The 17,508-nt window shown below is 42.5% G+C and overlaps 1 protein-coding gene across 1 annotated transcript in view; it reads left to right on the top strand.

Moving 5' to 3' along the window:
• The first annotated feature begins 816 nt into the window (after window positions 1–816).
• Window positions 817–17,508, top strand: part of nlgn1 (neuroligin 1) — an 819,589-nt gene continuing 802,897 nt past the window's right edge. The window contains exon 1 of the mRNA XM_070882308.1: window positions 817–1,233. Coding sequence (XP_070738409.1) covers window positions 1,113–1,233 — 121 coding nt within the window. The 5' untranslated portion in view covers window positions 817–1,112. The remainder of the gene's footprint in view (window positions 1,234–17,508) is intronic.

The raw sequence follows: 17,508 nt of genomic DNA, 5'->3' as shown, positions 1-17,508 counted from the left end.
AGCTAGAATACTTGATTGTTTTGTTCTACTACTAGCACAGATTCTACATGCTATCAATGGAACAGAATTGAATACGACATATGTACAAATCTCAGACCATCAGCCTAGCCAAACGAGGTTGCTTGCTAAAAAGCAAAAGCTGGGAATTACTCTTGTTGATATTAGTGGATGAATACTTAAAATATAACATTCCTCTGTCCACTATTGTAATATAGGTGCCAACATCTCTTTTAAAATAGAAAACAGACCATTGTCATATGGAAGTTTGCTGATGTCAGCGACAGTAATTTGACGAAAACTGGAAAGTCAGAGGGAAGAGTTCTTTTTTTTTAAATTAAATATACTTAGAATCTTTTTGTGTATGTAAAAGAATAAATGTGAAATTAAAAATATGAAATGTTAAAGCTTTGGAATGTATTTTGATACGTACAATATTATTTATATTTTACAGGTCACAAATATCCTGATATCTATAGTTGATTTATCAAACGAAATTCACCGTGGGCAATCAATTTCTTCATGTTGGCACAAAAAAGAAATTTTAGGATGTTGACTGAAAAATAGCATCAAATGAAGGTGATCTTCAAGTATGAAATCCATGGGGAAATATTTCTGATATAGAAAGCTTTGAGATTTGCCTTGGGACTCTATAAACAACACCTTGTAGTTTGCTGAGATTTCATCCAGATATCAAGCAGGATTTTTGTTTCTATATTTGTGGAGACCCATTGTAGACCATGCCACTTCACCAAGAGAGGCCACCATGGCTTAACTGCATATTGAGGGTGGTGATGATTCATCCAGTGCGAATGGGATTTGATATTACCTTCCTTCTTTGGATACTGGGATTTACATTAAAGGGCAACCTGGTGCTCTGCCAGAAACTAGATGACACCTACCCAGTGGTGAACACCAATTATGGCAGACTGAGGGGGATTAAAAAAGAACTGAGTAATGAAATCTTAGGTCCAGTAATCCAGTATCTTGGCATACCATATGCTGCTTCACCAACAGGAGAACGCCGCTTCCAGCCCCCTGAGCCCCCTTCTTCTTGGTCAGAAATCCGAAATGCCACCCATTTTGCACCAGTTTGTCCCCAAAATATACATGGTATGTTGCCAGATGTTATGCTTCCAGTGTGGTTTACAGCCAACTTGGAAGTAATTGCCTCTTATGTCCAAGAACAGAATGAAGATTGCCTCTTTCTAAACATATACGTGCCTACTGAAGATGGTGAGTGTAAGCCATAAGAAACAGGGAGATCTAATTTTAATCTTTACTAAATGTTATATCTTACTTTGTTTTAGGAAGCATGACATAATGTTTGCATGCTGTGGTTTGTGTGTGTGTATATATATATATATATGTGTATATGCATGAAGCTTTCCCTATGCATCAGATTTGTATCTCGACCCCACTCATTTTCCCCCCTATGGCACGACCATCGAGGTGGATATTGGTTCTCAATCCCCCTCTCACTGACTTAAGAAAAGGTGCATAATTTGCCCATTGTGTGTGCAGACACAATGAGTTGGAAGCCTGTCTTTGTAGAAAGGACAATTTTAAGTCAGTTGGTGGTGTTGCATGCTCCTACTGTCTGTGACGGAGCTCATGTTATTTTTTAGTCTTTTATTCATTTTTCAGTAAAAAGAATATCGAAGGAATGTGCCAGAAAACCCGGCAAGAAAATATGTAGAAAAGGAGGTATGTATAAAGCTTGGAGCAGAAGAGGTTGTACTTCTCATCCAGAGACCACCACTGATACTTTAAGCCAAAGGTCAGCAAATGTCATGTAATTTATGACATTAATGCGCACATCAGAAAGCATGGATTTCAACTTGCTTAAAGGGCAGCACTAATAAAGCAGAACATAACTTTTATATGATCATTCCGTCTTTCATTTGGCTACCTTGACGACATGAAACCTTATATTTACACCACACCTTGTCATGTACTTTATCTGTTATTTATATATGCTACGATTGACAGACTCTTAAGATTTCAACGGTTTATGTTTGCCATAAAATATTTTATTCCGTCAGAGGCTACACTTTACAATGGCTAAATATGCTAAAACATATGACTTAAGTCTTGTAAATGCTACTATAGCAAACTACTCCATGGTGAAGATATCTTCCATGTGCAGTAGTTTGTGTTACCATCAACTACACAATTTAACTTGTCCAATTTAGTTTTTTGCTTGGCATTTGTGATTTTTTTATTACTGGTATTATTTCAGTGCTTATTGGCAGTGACTTGTCAAGAAGTCTAGGGATTACAAAAGATATTGCCCTTGGACTTGCTGGCGCTGCGCATGTTTGCACGTGTAAAAGGGGTTTCCGCCACACTTCCAATTAAGTTACGGCAGCATAATGGCAGAAAGTCCGAGGAAATTCAGAGCCATTAAACTTTTCTGCCAAGTGTTGATTGTGTTCTCTTATCATTACAATATGACATTCATCAAATATTTCAGAAGAAACTATGAATACAGTGGCATCAACATGTAAGCAAACCAGCCTCATTAAAAGCGTAGATATAGTGCAGTGAAAGGATTTGAATGTAGATGTAAAGAAATCCACAGTTTTTAGTTTTTGATAAAAGGACGAGGTTCAGGTCCATAGCTGCTCATGCTACTTTTCGCTGCAAAGTTGGAGCAAGTAGAATTTCAACATAGTCTACTGTTATTTTTTTGCATAAAAATGTTGAAATATCTATTAATTCAAATTAAGCTGTTGGAATAAAATAGCACTGGAGGTTTTTGTTTAGCTCAGTTTGAACTCAAATTATCCTGGTGACTTTGAATTAACAGTAGTTTGAATAGTGGATAAAATAGGAGTAGCACAAAGGGATAGTAAAATAACAAGCCTTGCCAGCAGAACTGAAGCTTTCTGCTACAGTAACCAGTCAGAGAGCCTACAAGCAAGGTTCTCTTAAGTTATCTCATCTTAAAATATTTATTCATGTTCTTTTTACCATTCACTAGTCTTTTCTACTGATGCGAAGGAAAAGTCAAATAAAAATTTTCTCTGTGAAGAGGTAAAAAAGTTGTGGTGCACCATTTTACAAAGGTCAATTTGTCACTGCTAAATTTTGGGGGGAAAAAATTGTTTTTATTTCTATTCATTCGAAGATCTCTATTTTAAAACAAAATCTGGCATCTTCAAATGTTTTGCTTTTCATTTATAATATTTCAGCGCGTGGTTTTGATGTTCATTATAAAATATGGATGTATTTCAGCCCATGTCACATCACCCCAGCAAGCCTGCAAGCTCTTTTTGTTGCGTGATTGAGAGGAAGAGCTGTGGTCTTTAGTGCAGAATACCACCAAAATTGCAAAGACTAAAAGGGAAGAATAGCTAAATAAAGAAGTAGTAATCAAGTGAGATGAGTTTGGATTTTAAAAGCCGGAAGACTATAGGAGGAAGTTAAGGGTTCCAAATGTGCTTGTCTGTTTGGGAAGACCCTTTCCCCCTCCCACCCCTCCCTCCCCCCAAACAAAGCAACTGGCATGAAAAGGGTGGGAATCAAAGCAATAGTGAGAAAGGATATTGGCTCAGAAAATCAAGATGTAGAATCAGTCTGGGTGGAGCTAAGGAGCACCAAGGGGCAGAAAACATTGGTGGGAGTTGTCTGCAGGCCTCCAAACAGTAGTGGTAGTGTAGGGGATGGCATCAAACAGGAAATTAGAGATGCATGTAGCAAGGGTACTACAGTAATCGCAGGTGACTTTAATCTACATATAGACTGGCCAAACCAAATTAGTAATAATACTGTGGCAGATGAATGCCTCGAGTGTGCATGAGATTTTTTTTAGACCAGTATGTTGAGGAGCTTAATAGGGAACAGGCTATCCTAGATTGGGTACTGTGCAATGAGAGGGGATTCATTAACAGTCTTGTTGTGCGGGGTCCTTTAGGGACGAGTGACCATAACATGATTGAATTTCTTATTAAGATGGAAAGTGAAGTAGCTCAATCCGAAACCAGGGTCCTAAATCTAAACAAAGGAAACTACGAAGGTATGAGGAATAAATTGGCGATGATAGATTGGGAAGATTCATTAAAAGGCATGATGGTGGATAGGCAATGGCTAATATTTAAGGAATGAATGCATGAATTGCAACAGTTATACATTCCTTTCTGGCGTTAAAACACAAAAGGAAAAGTGGCCCAACCATGGCTAACAAAATAAATTAAGGATAGTATTAGATCCAAAGAGGAGTTATACAAAGTTGCCAGAAAAAGTAGCAAGCCTGAGGATTGGGAGCAGTTTATAATTCAGCAAAAAAGGACCAAGAGATTGATTAAGAGGGGAAAAATAGAGTATGAGAGTAAACTTGCAAGGAACATAAAAACTGACAGCAAAGGTTTCTACAAGTATGTAAAAAGAAAAAGATTAGTGAAGACAAATGTAGGTCCTTTACAGACAGAAACAGGAGAATTTGTAATGGGGAACAAGGAAATGGCAGAACAATTAAATAAATACTTCGATTCTGTCTTCACCGAAGAGGACACAAATAACATCCCAGAAATGCTAGGGAACCAAGAGTCTAGTGAGCAAGAGGAACTAAAGGAAATGATAATTAGTAAGAAAATAGTGCCGGAAACTAATGGGACTGAAGGCAGATAAATCCCCAGGGCCTGATGATCTGCATCCCAGTGTACTAAAAGAAGTAGCCATGGAATTGGTAGATGCATTGGTTGTCATCTTCCAAAATTCTATAGATTATGGATCAGTTCCTGCAGATTGGAGGGTGGCAAATGTAACCCCACTATTTAAAAAAGGAGGGGGAGAGAAAACGGGGAACTACAAACCGGTTAGCCTGACATCAGTAGTAGGGAAAATGCTGGAGTCTATTATAAAGGATGTGATAGCGACACATTTTCAACGGGATTAAACAAAGTCAACATGGATTTATGAAAGGAAAGTTATGTTTGACAAACCTGTTGGAGTTTTTTAAAGTTGTAACTGACAAAATAGATAAGGGAGAACCAGTGGATGTAGTGTATTTGGATTTTCAGAAGGCCTTTGATAAAGTCCCACATAAGAGGTTAATGTGCAAAATTAAAGCACATAGGATTGGGGGTAATGTATTGGCATGGATTGACAATTGGTTAACTGACAGGAAACAGAGAGTAGGAATAAACGGGTCTTTTTCGGGGTGGAGGGAAGTGACTAGTGGGGTACCACAGGGATCAGTGCTTGGGCCCCAGCTATTCACAATATATATAAATGATTTGGATGAGGGAACCAAATGTAATATTTCCAAGTTTGCTGATGACACAAAACTAGGTGGCATTGTGAGTTGTGAGGAGGATGCAAAGACGTTGCAAGACGATTTAGATAGGTTGAGTGAGTGGGCATACACATGGCAGATGCAGTATAATGTGGATAAATGTGAAGTTATCCACTTTGGTAGGAAAAACATAAGGACAAAGTATTATTTAAAAGTGATGGCTTGGGAAGTGTCGATGTACAGAGGGACCTGGGTGTTCTTGTACACCAGTCATTGAAAACAAACATGCAGGTGCAGCAAGCAGTTAGGAAGGCAAATGGTATGTTGGCCTTCATTGCAAGAGGATTTGAGTACAGGAGCAAGGATGTCTTACTACAGTTATACAGGGCCTTGGTGAGACCGCACCTGGAGTATTGTGTGCAGTTTTGATCTCCTTACCTAAGAAAGGATATACTTGCCATAGAGGGAGTGCAGTAAAGGTTCACCAGACTGATTCCTGGGATGGCAGGACTGTCGTATGAGGAGAGATTGGGTTGACTAGACCTGTATTTACTAGAGTTTAGAAGAATGAGAGGGGATCTCATTGAAATGTATAAAATTCTGATTGGGTTGGATAGACTGGATGTGGGGAGGATGTTTCCCCTGGCTGGGAAGTCTAGAACAAGGGGTCACATTCTCAGGATATGGGGTCGGAAATTTAGGACCGAGATGAGGAGACATTTTTTCACTCAGAGGGTAGTGAACCTGTCGAATTCTCTACCACAGATGGCTTTGGAGGCCAAGTCACTGAATATATTTAAGAGGGAGATAGATAGATTTTTAGAAACAAAAGGCATCAAGGGGTATGGGGAAAAAGCGGGAATATGGTGTTGAGATAGAGGATCAGTCATGATCATATTGAATGGCGGTGCAAACTCGAAGGGCCGAATGGCCTACTACTGCTCCTATTTTCTATGTTTTTATGTTTCTATGAATAGTTGATGTTTTTAATGGTTCTCTCTCCTCAGGTACTGTCCCCCTCTCTTTCAAATCTGCCATCATCACCCCTCTCAAAAAATCAACCCTTATCCCCTCTGTCCTTGCAAACTATCGCCCCATCTCCAACCTCCCTTTCCTCCAAAGTCCTTGAACGTGTTGTTGCCTCCCAAACCCATGCCGATGTTTCCCAAGGATCTAACCTTGCCCCCCCCCCCTCCTATTTCTTATGTTTGGTCATCCTCCATGCCTCTCCACTGTCATCCGGCTGGGTGGGACTATGCCTGGTACCATTCTTATCTACCTAATCGTAGCCAGAGAATCACCTGTAATGGATTCTCTTCCCGCTCCTGCATCGTTACCATTGGTATCGCCCAAGGATCTAACCTTGCCCCCCCCTCCTATTTCTTATCTAAATGCTGGCCCTCGGTGACATCATCCAAAAACATGGCATCACTTTCCATATGTACGCTAACAATACCCAGCTCGACCTCACCGTCATCTCTCTCAACCCCTCCACTATCTCTAAATTGTCAGACAGCTTGTCTGACATTCAGTACTAGGTGGGCAGAAATTTTGGGAAGACCGAAGCCATTATCTTTGATCCCCGCCATGAACACCATTCCCTAGCAACCAACTCCATCCCTCCCCCAGGCAACTGTCTGACGCTGACTGTTCGCAACCTTGGTGTCATATTTGACCCCGAGGTGGGCTTTCAACTGCATATTCATGCCATCACTAAGACCGCCTATTTCCACCTCAGTAATATCATCCGACTCCACCTCTGCCTCAGCTCATCTGTCGCTGAAACCCTCATCCATGACTTGTTACCTCTAGACTTCACTATTCCAACGCTCTCCTGGCCGAACTCCCATGTTCTACCCTATGTAATCTCATGGTCATCCAAAACTCAGCTACCCATGTCCTAACTTCTACCAAGTTCTGTTCACCTATCACCCCTGTGCTCGCTGACCTAGATTAGCTCCGAGTTAAGCAATGTCTCAATTTTAAAATTCTCATCCTTTTTTCAATTCGCTCCATGGTCTTGCCCCCTCCCTATCTATGTAATCTCCTCCAGCCCCACAACCTCCGAGATATCTGCGCTCTTTCAGTTCTGGCCTCTTGAGCATACCCAATTTTAATCGCTCGACCATTGATGGTCATGTCTTCAGCTGCCAAGGCTCCAAGCTCTGGAATTTCCTCCCTAAACCTCTCTGCATCTCTTCCTCTCTTTCCTTCTTTAAGACGCCCCGTAAAACCTCCTTCTTTCATCTGTCCTAATGTCTCCTTGTGTGGCTCGGTGTCAAATTTTGTTTTATAATGCCCCTGAGAAATGCCTTGGAGCATTTTACTACGTTAAAGGTGCTATGTAAATACAAGTTGTTGTTGGAATATCCTATGCTGGGATTTCCTGCTTTCTCAATCTCATTGGGAACCAATATATGGCTGGAGGCTGGCATTCCCAGTGAGATTAGGTGTACTGGCCTCCTAAAGGGTGCAAGTGGGGCCTAACAGCAGAGTCTAGGCTCGGATTGGGGCACTTCCACACTGTCAAAAAGCCTGCTTTTACAGACTACTTCAGTGGGGTCAGTGGCAGAGTTGCACGGTAGGTGTGATCCCGGCATAATTGCAGGGATTAACTCCCCAGTCCCTGGATTTTCAGGGCCAAGAGGTTCCACAGTTTTAAAGAAAAAAACAAGTACAATTCTGCGTTATGCGTTATAATTTCAACTTGTGATGTGTGATGTAGGGAGGAAGAAGAGCATTTAGGAGGGTGTATTTGAAGTTCAAGCTCAGAAGGAATGCCAAAGGGAAGTTCAGATAAGCACTGGGCATAGTATTATAAATAAAGCAGAGAAAGCGAAAAAAGCGAATTTGCAGCTTCGAGGTGGGAGATACATCTATATATCAGATATATCTAACAGGGACACTGAGAGAATACTGGAAAAGCACCCCCAAATGTTGCTCCACTTAGAGAGAAGACCGGTACCTTCCTCCCAGGTCTCTTTCTATATTGCTGTGACACTGGGGTTTAACATTGTGTAATTCTCACCAAATGTCCTTGTATTCATGTGAGGAACAATTCTCCCTATTCTTTATGCCTACCCCCACCTAATGTTAAGATTTTGAATTTGGCTTATGGAAGTTGAGGGCCCAAACCGTTGTCTTTCCACTTTACACCTGAGCCTGTTGCTGCACTAAGATGCTATGCCATCTGACCACCTAATGGTTCTTCTACTCCCACACCTCCTAAAATTTTCCCTGAAAACAATGCCTCTGAATTTGTGGTGGGTAATTACGGCGAACTAACACTGTCGGCTGTTATTACTGACCACAACTTCAGGATGTAGCACATGAGCATCTAAATGCAGAAATCCTGAAGGTGAGGTCAGTCTATTACTGCCGACATTGGCTGTGCTGCAGCGCCTACCCCTCCCCCCCCGCCGAAGCCAGCAGTCAGTGAAACTGATGAAAACGTAGGCTTTTCCACAGTAATGTCGCTGTTAAATATCCCATTAAAAGTCAGCCCTTGTTGGATTAGGTGTAACTGGGGTTTTAACAATGTTTTGACTGTCAAACAAATGTTAAGGACCTGTGGAGTGTCAAATTTGTCCACTAAGTTAAAAATTACAATTTTAAAGAAACTTAAAAAAAAATATATTTTTAAAAGTTTTTTCATATTTATTTCAGGTTTACCTTTTCCCTATGTGAGAGCCCCAATCTTTGTAAAAAGTTTGCATAAAAGCAATTTCTTCACTTACTGGTTCCCTATCTGTGAGATTCTGCATTGTAATTTAGACGGTTTGTTAACCTCACAGACGTCACAGCAGCATTGCATTAGGGATTCTCATTATACTGCACTGATCTGAATTGCATGTTGAAAAACCTTTCCGCACAGAGATCGCAAGATTTCTTCAGGGGCTGTGGCGAACGCCTCTGACCACAAATTTAATGACTTTACTGAGGTATAATTCCATAGGTTCTGATAGCCCTTTAGTACCTTGCCAAAATAGCCATTCTTCTTGTGTAAGACAAATGAGCCGAAATTGCGTATCGCCCTGTTTGAGGGCGGCAACATGTCCGAGGCCGGACATTCTGTGCCCGTTGCATAAGTCCCGTCCTGGAATCAAAATTGGGTTTACTGCCCCTGACAGGAGGTGGAGCGCAATGTTGGGTACTCCACTTCCTCTTAGGGCACTACCCGGGTGGATGTCGACACTGGGCCCTCCTCTTCCGTTAAAGGAGATGGATGCTGCAAGCTCTGCAGGGCCACCCGGTCACTGGGGATGAAGGGTGCTATAGCTGCAGGGACCCCACGATCGACCCATGGACCCCACGAAAATGCACTCCGAGTCTAGACCAGTAGGTCAGAGGGCAGCGCAAAATGGCGGCATGCACCTCCCCATTAAAATTCGCCCCTGTAGTATATGTAGGCACCGTTAGTAATGACTCCATGAGGCAGGGTATGATACTTAAACTGTGTAGACCTGTAGTCCTTTATTTGCAGTTCCTGAGTGCCGACAACAAGCTGTGAGTTCCCTTTTGTACTGGGTTACCTGCCGTGTGCAGGCAACCCCTAGGTCTCCAGCAGCACCCGCTGGTGTACCGGTGAGGTGTGTACAATATAAGGGTACATTCAATGTGGCATAACAGTGTTACAGACATCACACAGTAAACAGGCATGCATACACAACAATACTCCCCCCTGAGCATTTTTCATATCCTTATTGTCATGACCAGGGGAGGTGATCAGTGGTGGGCTATGGGGGGTTGTGGTGAGGGTTTTGTGGTTGCCAGGTGTGACCCCTGTGCTTGAGGCTGGCCTCGTACGTTTCCCCTCCCTCACACACAAACCAAGTGGGCATCACTGTTGTGGGATCCCTCGGGGAGGTAGCCAAGGCAGCAGTGGGTGGCGTGTTTACACTGTGATGTGGGTAGTTGTGGGATGGTGGGCAGGGCCACAAGACTGGGTGGGCTCCTTGAGGGTCAGGTCATCCCAGGGTTTGCCAGGGAAGCTGGAGGGTATTGGCCTCATGCTCCTGGTGTTGGCCCTGGTGGCTGTAGGTCTGGTCTGGTGCAGGTTGCCATTGGTGGTGGCTGGGCTGCCCATTGACCACTGTCTCTGTAGTGGATCTGCTCCCGCTGCCTGTGTGTGTGACCTGCAAGGGGCATCACATTCGCTCCAAAGGTCCAGGCTACATGGTCAGGTAGCCTGCTAGACCTGGGGGTCTCCACAGGGGGATTCCATTGGCATCAGCATGGCCCCCGTAGGACCCAATGTCCTTTGGCAGTGTCCTACCGGTATACATGACACCTTGGCTCTGATCACACATAGTCGAGCCTACATTAATACATTCTAGCATTTGCATCACTTTTGGGTGTCCTGGTTTCAACAGGCATGGTTACATTAGGCATTTCACAATCTCTATCATTATTGTTAAGCATAATAAACTTGTTCTTAACCTTACTGACACCTGCATTCATATCATTAGTCACATTAGTTAAACCAGCATCACAATTCATTGTTACATTGCATTCATTTTCATACTTGCACCCTTTAATTGCATCTTTAGCTTTAAAGTCCGTGTACTCAAATAGTTGTAACTTCCCCTTTAAATTTCTTTGGTTACCGGTTTCCTTTAAGGGAGCCTTCAAATCCAATTGGCCGCTCGGTGTCATGTGATGCTCCTCCATGCTCACTTGTGGCATGGCGGCAGCCATTTGATTACAAGTGTTTCTCCTTGTGCTGCTGGTGCTGCAGCCATTTCCTGGCTTTCTTGCAGGAGGGCTGTGGTGGTCTTTTCTTCCATAGGGCCACTTTGCCTGTTGTGGACCAGGTTCATCCAATTCCTGCCCAGCAGCATGGGACCGTCGCTGGCTACAATCCACAGGGGGAGTTTGTTCAACACGCCGCCCTGGGAGTCCTGGACGTCTACACTGCAAACGATTTGGATTTTACCTTTGGTATAGGTGAGCAGCTTTGCCTGGACAGGAAACAGTTTTGGTCGAGTGACAGGATTCATCCAAATTTTTTCAAAGGTCATTTAGCTCATCACAGACTGGCTCGCCCCTGTGTCGATCTCCATGGAGACTGGGACCCCATCGATATCCACTTCCATCATCCATGGAGATCTTCCGGTGGAGCAGGTAAAGATTCCATACTCTTATTCCAGGGTGTGAGCAGCTTCATCTTCATCTGTGTCGGAGCCCCGGTGATCAGCCAACTCATCAGAGACGCGGTGAGTACAGCCTTTTCTGCACATTCTCTGAAGGTGCCCTTTCTCTTTGCAGCCTTTGCATGCATAGTCTTTGTAGCAGCACTGGTGGTTGTCTTCTCCAGAGCTAGTAAGTCACTGACGAGACCGTAGATGGTGGGCCCACAACTGCTAAGCAGGATGGCCCTGCGTTTGTTCGGTAGTGTAGCCGGTGTGTCCCCGTCCAGGTTGTTGGCTATAAAGAAGTGTTCCAATCTTAAGGCTACATTCAATGTGGCATAACAGTATTACAGATATCACACAGTAAACAGGCATGCATACACAATAGCCCCGTCAGCGGTGTGTGGCTCAGTTCACGACCTGTGAGGCTGAAGCTGACATTGCCCGCGATGGCCTCATGGGGTGCTGGCGAATTTCCGTTGCGGAGCGAAAACAGGCACTGTGCACGGTGGGGACATCATCGCTGGAGGCGCAGCGGCCCAGGGAGGTACCGGTGGGGCGCGGAGCTACCGGTTTTGCGCCTCCGTTAACTCCCGTGCAATTTCGAGGGAGCAGGCAGCGTCCCGCTCTCTTCCATCCCTCCCCCCTCCACCCCGCCCCTTCCGGACAAGAAATGGTTTATGCGCTGCAGGAGCTATCGGCAGTCGCAAACCATGCAAATTTCTCCCCCTAAAGACTACTTATGGACAAATTTGCTTCTGAGCTCATATAACATCTACACAGTTTCCAACAGGGCCATTGGATTGCATCCAAGAGTGAAAACTACGGCTGAATTATTTTCGAGCCTTGGAATGAGGTCAATTTGCTATAAATGAAATGTCTCATACTTCTAATCAATTAAAAAAGTTCTACTTATTGCTTTGTGACACTTCCATATTTACAGAAATTTTGCAGGAAAACATTCAAAAATGCAGTGAAAACATAAATGGGCTGTAGATTCTTCACCTTCCAGGATCTGAAATTACACTATTAATTAAGTTGGCTACTCACTAACATTACAGATAGATTTACTGTCACTTAAATGATAGTGGGCTGGATTTTCAGTTGTCTATAGCCTCAGTTAGTGACCAGAGGGGGCGTTAATGCAAGCGTTAGAGCTTAGCGACCAGGCGCACAGCTTTTAGCGCCCCGACGGAAAATTCATTAGAGACTCACCGGGGGCACAAACCATTAGCGCCTGGCTGCTGGCGATCACTCCAATCATGACATATTTCTGGTGCAACGTGCACGGGTTTGCGCCCCGGTCGCTAAATTCGGTGCGTGCGCCTCATTGAGCGCCCGCCAATAACAATGCCTGGAAAAACAGTCGGTACAGGCTTGCAGAGTCGTTAACTGGTGGCTACTTAAAGCGATGAGGAAGCGCTTCCCTCGGAGGTTACAGTCAGTGCAATGTTTACACAGAGCACGGTGCGTGAGCCTCCGAATTTGCAGCGGCAGACAGACATAACAGTACAGATTGAAAACAAGTGATTTTGAAAACTTTAATGGGTGCATTACTGTGCCGCGCCTTTAAGACTCGGCTTTTCCCGGGAGCTGATTCGGAGTTCTGCGCATGTGCAATAAGTCTGCAAAATGTACCAACCGAACGTTTGTTATCACCCCCCCCCCCCCCCCGCTCTCAGCTCTGGTGTGCAACAGCTGATTTGTCACCCCTGTCAGCTTTTTGACCGATTCTGACGAATTTCTGGATGGAAGGCGCAAACTTTTTCAGGGTGCTAAAAGTACCGCTCCGCCTCTTTAACGCTGCAACAGAGGCGCGACTGAAATTCTCCCCTGTATCTCTGTAACCTAAAATAACTTAGAAATATCATTATTTTCACACTTTTATCGGGGTGTTTGCACTCACTGTTGTATTTAGAAGATGATCCACAAAATGACTGCACAAAATAGAAAAAGGCATGATCATGATTAGGGCATTTAAGTTGCCATGGTGTGATATCCATGATTTTCAACATTTACCTTGGGTACTGTAATTAAGAAAAAAAGAGTTTGTCCAGTTGTCTCCATTCTGGCTGCCGGTTTCTACCTCATCTTGTTCCTGTTCTGGTTTCTAACTCCATTTTCCTCCTGCATCTGGGTTTCAGTAACCTATTATGACTGTGTACAGTCCACCCTGAATTCGAGACTTTGATATAATTGTGAGCTTTCCCCTCAGTTCCCTCTTGATGCTCTTTTTTCGATTCCAATTCTGGTGAATGAAATTGTAGTTCGCCTACAACCAGACTCGCTGTGTGCAGTTGAAGTGTCAGACCCACAATTTCCCTAACAATCGTCCCATGATTTTTTTAGATTTTATCTTGTGACAAATCATTTGTCTTTATCATGATATGATAACAAGGACTAATTTGCACTGTTTAGGTAGCTTCTCCATATACCTTTTCTCTGCATTCTTGCTTACATAATTTGGGGGCATTTGTTAAAATTAGTTCATTCTTAACACTAATTGATTTTTCTGGCAAATGAGATATTACCTTATATACAATGTTGTTAAAACAAGTGGATAAGTGAAATGATTATACAGCATGACAGCTGGAACAAATGTTTGCAATATAAATTCTTTGAGGGCTTGGTTTGTTTTTCCTATTAGCTTCCTGCTGATAAATCACAAATAAAAATGAAATTATTGTAGTTCTCCCAAAAATAAAATTGCTACTTTTTTGAGATGTAGATGGTACAGGTTGGTTATTGAAGAAGTTACAGATGATCTTAATCCAATGATCATAATCCAATATATTGTCTCATTCTATTCTAATATTGTATTAACATTTTACAAATAATATTAGCAGATAATTTAAGCTGCAGGGCTATAAAGGCAGTAACCTCTGGTTGTCGCATCCTTTGTGCAGTCTCAAAGTGCTACCTCCATGTCGAAAGCCTATACACTGTTGGCTACCGTGGGTGCTTGGTTGTAAGCTCAAATTTTTTTTGTCACAATGAGTTGTATTTGCTGTACTTGTTTCTGTTTTTCATATGTTTTTATTGGTCATGGGGTCTCCATGAATTTAATTGGTTGGTAATGAATTCCAATTGAGAATCGCTTATGACCTTGCAATTAGGGGAGGAATAGTTATGATATTTCAATAGGGGATGGCAACAAGAGTGTGAAATGCCAGTACTGTCGTGACTTTAATAGTTTTTATATAAACTAGAATTGACAATGAAGTCAGAGTACCATTAATGAAGTTGCTATTAGGCTCTGATACAACTGAAGGTTACAAACAAACCCAAATTTTCAAAACTACTCTGCATAATACTTAAGTGAAATATATAATATATATACGTGTCATACATATGTGAAAAAGAGAGAGAATTTTTAAATTTTAGAACTAGTATAGCATGTATCATTGTTCAATTAAACTGCCTGTAATCAGGTACTCCACTATACTCCACTAGGGCTATTATTGCTAAAATATGCCTCTGTAAAGAGTAAGAAAATATAAAGGACATTTACTATTATAGTCAAGATATAAATAAACAACAAATGCACTTTGTTTATAATAATTAATAGTTTTTGTCGCAAGCCAACCTGGGCTTTTTTCATTCTTGGAATGTGGGTGTTGCTGGCTCCGACATGGAGACAAGACATAGGTGACACAGTAGGTCGTGAGAATGCTTCATTCCCCAGTGTTCCAATTCCCAGTGCCAACATTCCTCACCTCAATAAGCACTAAGGAAAAAGCAACCATATACACCCATCTGAAAAGAAGCCGTGTAAAAGAGCTCTTTGTTACCTACACATTAGAAACCTGCAACACAAACACATTGGCTGGGAATTTCCTTGGAGTTGCTCCCACTCCACTGCCATAACCTTGCTGGAAGTGTAGTAAAGTTATGGTGGCTGAGTGGAAGCATTTCTGAGGAAATTCCTAATCCATGAATAGGATGTAAAAATAATGTAATAAAAATCTATGGCTAAACATTCAGGAATACAAATGCATATAGGAGTTACTTATAACACTTGGCATTTTTAACATACCAAAATATACCGAAGTGCTTCACAAAGGATGGGAGACAGACACTGAGCAGGAGTTGGAAGAGTTAAAAAGATGAATAAAGATGTGGATGAAGAAATAGGAGGCTTTAGCAAGTCAGAGAGATTTAGGATGAGAATTTCAGAGCCATGATAACGGAAGGCGCACCGATGATGGAATGAGGAAAGGGGGAAATGCACAGTAGGCTGGATTTGGAAGAGCAGAAGCTGAAAGCTATGATACATGGCTACAGAAGATTGCAGAGGAGCTGTGTGTATATGGGGACATTTATAAACAAGAACAAGTGTTTTGAAGTCATTGTATTGGAGAATAGATGCAGGCAGTAGAGTTTTGGACAACTTGATAGAACAAGGGAGCTCTGTGATTTGAACCCAACATTTTATTGAAACCAGCATGACCAGTGCAAAACTCCCAGCAGTGAGTTTAAATGTTTTGAGATCATTTCTGTGCAAGTAAATGTAGTTTATAAAATAAGGATAGGTTTTTTAATGTTATAGTGATGTAGTTTGAAGAATTGTCAAATTTTATGAACAGCCGTAGATTTGTTTGCATTGAAAGCAGAAGAAAACTTGGGAGTAATGTTTTAAAAGGCACACTAGCAGAATTTACACCCGAATATTTTTCAAATTTCAAGCGTAACCCATGTTAAATTATAGTAGTCCAAGCTGGTGACATACACAATTGTCCAGCACATATTTTATCAGATTTGCTTTGAGGTGTGATAGAAATGCTATGAAATCTAAACTGTGCACATCATCTGGAAGTAGGACTCAGTTATGGAGCCCTCAAATCTGTATATTCTACAAGCTGAATGTTTCTCGACCAATTTATTGTTTTTGACAAAAGTCGATCCATGCATTATTTTTCTTTTCAGTACCTGATCTCATAAAGCATATGTCCTACCCAGCAGTGAGATGTGATCCTCAGGTGAGGCCAACTGGATAACTAGTGTAAATATAGATCCAGCCTCACCAGCAGAGATATTTATCAGATTGCACTATTGGCCTTGACACATTGAGGTTAATTTCTGAATGCAAACCAGAGGAAAAAGGGATAGAGACCTGCAATGCTGGGTCTCAACCCGATTTACATTGCAGACATTTCTAGGGTTTTTCTCGAGGGGTTGGGGTATTATGATACTTGTGTCTAGTACGTGCACAAACATTGGCCATGATTTTACTAACCTCGGTGGGTCTGTGGTGGGTCCTGACCCTGCTGTTGTCTCCATCTCGGTCACTGAAATGAATTTCCCTAGATTGGGTTTGTTTAGCCCGCCGAGCGTGTTTGCCAGTCAATTAGAGGAAGCGGGTCTGGTGATGTCATTTGATGATGTGTCATCAGCCAGTTTCCTTAAAGGGACCATGGCCAACATTATTTTGACAATTGTGCTGTCAGCATTCTTACAGCATTGAGGTGCTGCAAACACTGACGAGCACTGCAGAGGCGTAGAGCTGCACCCTGGCTCTCCCATGACTCCCTTCATATGCCTATGGTGTGAGTCACAGCATGCAGGGAGGTCCTCTTCCCTTCCCATGGGCGGAAGAGATCGCACCAGGAGATTAATACAGCTTGGTTGCACATTGCAGAGGAGGGCACAAGCAGGGGATGTGGTCAGGAGGACCTGGGTGCAGTGCCGCAAATGTTTCAATTATCTCATTAGATCACAAAACGTTAGTACAGAGCCAAACTCAACCACATCCCGCTGTGCCTTTCATCACATTCCCATCACTCTGTCTTTCCTACCCTACTCCTGCACATACTTACATCAACTTACCTTGCACCTCCACCCATCCCTCTCTATCTACATTATCACATCCCCATCTCACTAGCCACCCCTCACCTTCCCCCTCATCCTAGTGCAATCACCAACTAACACACAAGACTAGGCACTTGGGAGTTTTATGCAATGTTCATGTAAAGTTTCTGTTAATGTGGTGTCAAACAGTGAAACCTTTATTTTCAACACTTTCCATTCTTGGACAGATCTGCGTGCATCTTTGTAAGTAGTTTAATGAGTTGCAGTGAATGGTGAGGCATAACAGTACCCCTGCAATGGTAATGAGTGTGAAAGGAATAACTTGGACATTAT

This window comes from Pristiophorus japonicus, chromosome 6, assembly GCF_044704955.1.
Source record: "Pristiophorus japonicus isolate sPriJap1 chromosome 6, sPriJap1.hap1, whole genome shotgun sequence".
Taxonomy (NCBI): domain Eukaryota; kingdom Metazoa; phylum Chordata; class Chondrichthyes; family Pristiophoridae; genus Pristiophorus; species Pristiophorus japonicus.
Note: the sequence above shows the minus strand (reverse complement) of the source record. Positions and strands in the feature narration are given on the sequence as shown.